Genomic DNA, 6,084 nt, shown 5'->3' with positions numbered 1-6,084 from the left:
TTAATGCTGAATCTCAGGAAAACAATGCATAAACAACAAAAATCCACAAAAAACCTGGAGATGGCTTGAAAATAGTTATCTGTGATGAGTGATTGCTCCTGGGGCTCAAAAAAAAATTGGTTATATTGGTATAAATGGTGTACCATCGTCTTCGCTGGTGTTTTTACTATAAGATGAGCTATTAAAAATACATAAAACTGATAACTAAAAGTACAGTAATGCAGTGAGAATAAAGTGTTCAGGAGTAAAACTTACCTTCATATAACTTCCACCTGCACCTTCCAAGAGTTAAGCATATGTCTTGATGCAGAATTTCATGAGCTTTCTTGTGGATTTTGCGGAATTTCGATACGTCCAATAGCAGTCAAATAAATCGCAAACAAAGTTAAGAACTCACGAGTCAGTGTCATCATGACGGAGGAGGGTAGGGACTGAGGAAGTGAGGAGGGGGGAGCTGGAAGGGTATGGAGGAGGGACGGGAGGGGGAAAGAAGCAAAGTTGTGGGCAGGATTTTCACCCTTCTGTCACAAGGCGGACGTGCGCTTTTACCGTACATTTACTTGTGGCTTGCAGTCTGTTAGACACCGAGTGGCCATGCAGAAACACAACTCACCATGACCAGGCGACTTTGAACATTCGGTAGAGAGGTGAACAACCGCTGTCACCGAACATGTACTCATGGCTTGCGGTCTGTGTTATAATCTCAGTGACAGTTAGGAAAAATTTTGCTTGGTGCCCTGTGACTGTGGACATTTGGTGGGGATGAGTAGGGATGTTTTGACACAGCTTGTGGGTTACAGTCATGTTACAGTACTCAGGTGCTGGAGGTTCTCTGGGAGTGATTGGACAAGTGCGCGACTTTGATGATTGAGTACAGGGGTGGATGGATATTTTAATGCTGGTTGTGGGTTATGGCCTACTTCCTGCTCATGGCTCAAGCCCAGCAGCCATAATACCAAATGTTTGAACATGTCAGCTGGCTGGCCAAAGTTCTCGGGGACTTTTACATCTGGATAATAACAAGTAAATTTGGATAATGGTTTAATAGAGCCAAGGTCCAGCGTCCAGATAATGAACACGTCTGGAAAAATGAGGGAATACTGTACGTGCGTTTGAGTAAACGTGTGTTTAGTGCACTTGGTGATTTGTTGCAGATTGAACAATGAAGGATCTTGGAGAGCAATGTGTTTGCATGAAATTCTTTTAAAAATTGGGAAAAACTTTTAAGGAAACTTTTCAGATGTTGCAGCAGACTTATGGAGAGGATTGTTTGAGCCATGTGCAGTGTTGCAAGTGGTTCCAGCAGTTCATATCTGGAGGAACATCAGCCAAAGATGATCTCAAATCTGGAGGCCTTCCACATCAACAGTTAACAATCACATTGAGAAAGTGCATGTTGTGATCCTTGAAAATCATCACCTGACTTGCCCATGAAGTTTCCAAAGAAGTAGGCATCTGTAAAAGTTCATGCCACACGGTTTTAACCGAAAAACTGAAGGTGCATCATATTGCCGCAAAATATGAGTTGCATCTGCTGACTGATGAGTAAAAAGAGAACCTTGCCAGTCAGTCAGGAATTGTTTTATTATTTGAAAGCTGGTGAAACTTACTGAAAAATGTCGTAACAGGTGATGAAACATGGGTGTATGGCTATGATGTTGAAACAAAAAGGCAGTCGTTGCTGTGGTTTGGAACATTGTCACCGTTGAAAAAAAAGAAAAAAAAAAATTGCTCGTGTGAAAATGATGATTGTTTGTTTTTTTGTTTTTTTGGAAGGGTGTTGCTTAACATGAGTTTGTTCCACATGATCAGGCAGTCAGCAAGGAATTTTACTTGGATTTCCTGAAGCGTTTGAGGGAGGCAGTGCTAAGGTAAAGGCCTGAGACTTGGACAAGCAAAACCTGGATGCTGCACCATGTCAATGCACCTGCTCATGCATCACTTCTTATCTGTGAATTTTTGGTGAAGCACAAGACAAATATTCATCCCCCAGCCACCCCACTCTCCAGATTTGGCCGCTGTAGACTTTTTTTTTTTTTTTTTTCCAAGTTGAAATCCACCCTGAAAGGTTACTGATTTCAGACAATAGAAGAGACAAGAAAATTAGCCAAGTGCACTAAACACATTCACTCAGGTGTGTGTACATTGATGACTCAGTGATATAGTGTGATGCGACTAGTGTTAAACTAAAGCTCAAAGTCAGTGCTACACGACACTCCCGTCTTGATCACTTGAGGCTGGCTAACTAGTGCTCTGTTTAAAAAGTTTGGATTCTTTTTGGATAGACCTCATATATATGGCATTATGTGAGCAATTAACCCCAACCATCCTTTGGATATGAGCCTTTTGTGGGTCACTTCCATTTGTAGTGCCCTGCTTTGACCCAATACACCACCAGCCATGTATTTATTGGATATGTAGTTACCACCCAGCATAATAAATGGTTTTCAGAAATACAGGACTATTTGCATTGTCACTGGTGAGTTGCTTGAAGGTAGCACGATATCAAGTAAGGAGATGGTGAGCACCTTTGACTTCATCAAAAGAAACAGGAGCACAGAATTTAGATGTTGATATACGATGGAGGTTAGGAGGAGAGGTAAATCATGAAGAAGATCGAGGGATGGAATTGAGGATTACTGGGTGTGCATTGCAGGAGTAGGTGATTAATTGGATGAATTAGGGTTATATCAATGTGGTGACATATTTTTATAGTTTATCCTTGCAACTACTGGATTATTTTAAGGCTAGTGTCTGTTTAAGCGAGATTCTATATACAGTATATGGCTTGACCGTGGAAGCTACCCAGCATAGCTACCCAGTATGGTAATGTAGACTAATTCCTTTAGAATGGTTTCAGTACAGTAAGCTAATCCAGTATACAGATTCCTGTGAAATATGGTTAGATTGAGTCTGTAGAGAGGGGAGGGGACAGAAAAGTTAAAATAATGACAGCCTTAACCTGTGCTGTCCATATTCTTTGTAAGTAGTTTATTTTCCCTGAGTCATTGTTTTACAACAAATGTAAGTTGACCTTCACATGAGGCTTGCTGCATGGCCCTTGCAGACCTACATTGTGCCTCACATGAGGTCTGCAGCTTAGCAAGGGTTAAAAGTCTACACTCCAGTCCCATCCAGTCCCTCAACTCTTCATGATGGAAGAGTTGAGGGGTAGGATGGGACTGAGTTTATTGGTAATGTGATGAGGAGAGAGAGATTGAGATGGTTTGGGCATGTGGAGAGGACGGGGGATGATAATTGGGTGCAGAAAGCGAGAAGTGTTTATGTTGGGGGTCTGGTTGCAAGAGGTAGACCGAAAAAGACCAGGGATGAGGTCATTGAGTGTGACCTCAGGGATTATGGACTGGATAGGGAAGTTGCCAGAGATTGACCAGCATGGAGAGCTGCAATTAGGTGACCAAGCCCAATGCATGCAAGCACATTTGAGCCTTCAAAAACGAAACAAAACAAATCCTCCTGATCCAGATTTGATCAGATCTGGTAGGCTAATTTTGGTGTGTTTCATTCTGATGATCCAGTCTGGTAGCAGCTCTGGACTATACATTTGTAATACCTTCCATAAACCCTCTCTTTTTATGTTATGCTTTTTCCGTAACCGTAAATGCAGTATGTATCTTGCAGTCCACCTCACTTGCTTTTTTCTACAGTCAACCTCACTGCACATACTTGATTAACACCTTCCTACCACCTGCAGAACTTCCTGGTTGATCACACACCAAACATTACGATACTAGTACTACGTTTTCTGTCATTATCCTTTCATGTACCCAATTTTTCCTAGAGTACTTTGTGGATTTATTTATTTGTTTTTTTATTTTTTTATTTTTTTCACCTACTTTGGTTAAGTTTACTTTTGTACACAGCCACAATCATATCCTTTCTTTTTATAGGTACAACTTCACATATTCAAGATTACTGGCATATTACCGACAAACAGAGTATTGCACATTTTTCAGTAATGCATAAATGTGCATGTACAATTAAGACAAAAGTTTGTGTAGACAGATACAGCACGTCATATTTTCCCCCCGGAAGCATTATATTGTAGAGAATCATTTATGGGCAGAAAAACATATCAGGTCTTTCTTTGCATGAACATTAGTCAGCAGAGACAAGTGAGAAGTAGATTGATTGAAATGTTAGGTGTACTTTAGTCACAGACTACCTCAACATTTAATACCCTCCCATTCTTTAATCTTTTTAAAGCAGCCTACACCACTACTATTGTCAGGTTCTTGAGGACTGTATTTTTTCTTCATGCACCACCATTCCTTGTTATGTTTACTGTCACTTGCTTTCCATCTTCCAGTTGCATCAGTTTTCAAATACCTGTAGTTTTTGTTTGCATGCTATTTCAGTTTCACATGTTCATGTTCTTTCATTTTCACACATAAATTTGGATTAATTTGTACATTTTTACATCATTAAAAGCTATTTCCTATATTCAGAGAAAAGACATTAATTTCTTCACATTCATCAGTTTTACCTTTATCTTTACACACATTTATTACTCATTATATTCTGTCTTTTTAATAATTAAATTCTTTACTTGTAGCCACACCAGTAACATTTCCTTTTTTCTTCCTCTACTCTTTCAACCTCTTTGTGCCACCAAACTGTTCATTTCTTACTACATGACACCCTTGTAGCACCGTACACCATTCTAGACCAGACACTTCATGTATGCTTTTCCCAAGTTTTTTAACATCCATATTCTTCCAGTGTCTTGAATGTAATTTTTCAACTATTGGTTTTTATACATAACTTGAGTAAATTTACTTTTGCCCCTACACTGTTGTGTATTAGTAGAAAAGTTAATATCCAGTAATGTTCTGCATGTTTTTAGAAGGCAACTATTAGGGGTGGGAATGAAAAATATCTCGCTTTGTATTGGAAGAGGATTTTGTGCCTTAATCTTACTGCCTAATACTCATGTTGCGAGCAGCCTATTTCATTCTAGAAGCACGGTGGAGGATAGCTGAATCTGAGGCTTTTGTTCTCTGTTTCATAACCTCAAGGATGTGAATAACCCATGCTCTATATCTTCCTACTCTATAAGAAGAAGAAGAATATGAGTTAGGATTATTGATTTGACTGCACAAGGATCATCAGGGGAGATGATCAGGTTTTGCCAAATCCCAGTCTTCTCCATGTAATACGACGTATAATAGTTACACCCAGTTCTCCATATGTGTTGCAGGGTGAACAGGGAAACAGATTTTGTCCAAACCTCTGATCAGACCTAGAATTAAACTCAGGTTCTTCCAGTTGCCAGCTGAATGTACTGATCTATTCACCTTGCACCTTCTGATCCCCATGCCTGTGTCATTTAAATTTGAGAAACTGGGTTAGATGTGTTATTCTTACTTTTCCACTTGCTTTGTATTCATGGGTTGATGTCTTTTTCTTCCTTCAGGAGCCGGAGAATCAGGGAAGAGCACCATAGTTAAACAAATGAGAATTCTACATGTCGATGGCTTCAGTGAAGAGTGAGTAATGTTGTGATGTTACTGGTTATGCATTTGCGGAGTACTATTTGATACCTGGTTTCAGACTTAATAGCTAATTTATTTTTTTATTTTTTCCCAGAAAATGTCAATTGATTGTTGGAAGAGTATGGGCTGACAGCTTAGTAAAAGATAGTACTGTATAGTTGACTAACTCGTGTGAAATTTTATGGGTACTCAGTTGTGCCGTACAATAGACCCACCATTTTCAGGGCTAATGCGGGTTAAAAAAAACTGTGCCAAAGGAAACGTGTAAACCATCCAATAAGGACTTGTGTTATTTGGGTGATGTGGAGAGGAATTTTTCTGAAGTCCCATTTTACCCCTTATCAAAACTTAAACATTACAGCATTGATCACCATTAGGTTGAAGCAGTAGTGCATGAACAAGAATATAAGATAATAAGTGGCTAATATTATCACGGATGACGATGTGATGGTTGTTTTGGGTGATGGGGGGGGGGGTTATCAGAGGCTGAGGGGCTAGAGCAGGGGGCATTAAGCAGTGCCTCTAACCTCTTGAGCGCCGAAGCTAGGCCTCAAAACCTTCAAAATTA

The 6,084-nt window shown here is 39.8% G+C and overlaps 1 protein-coding gene across 2 annotated transcripts in view; it reads left to right on the top strand.

Annotated features, from left to right (window-relative positions):
* The window catches only part of Galphas (G protein alpha s subunit), a 140,524-nt gene that overhangs the window by 25,054 nt on the left and 109,386 nt on the right, over positions 1 to 6,084 (top strand). For both annotated transcript variants that reach the window (XM_080272773.1, XM_080272774.1), the window contains exon 2: positions 5,438 to 5,510. In XM_080272773.1, coding sequence (XP_080128899.1) covers positions 5,438 to 5,510 — 73 coding nt within the window. The remainder of the gene's footprint in view (positions 1 to 5,437; positions 5,511 to 6,084) is intronic.

Source organism: Coenobita brevimanus, chromosome 51 (genome assembly GCF_032717465.1).
Source record: "Coenobita brevimanus isolate Jiangsu-jjx chromosome 51, ASM3271746v2, whole genome shotgun sequence".
Taxonomy (NCBI): Eukaryota; Metazoa; Arthropoda; class Malacostraca; order Decapoda; family Coenobitidae; genus Coenobita; species Coenobita brevimanus.
This window is presented reverse-complemented; position numbering and strand designations above follow the sequence as displayed.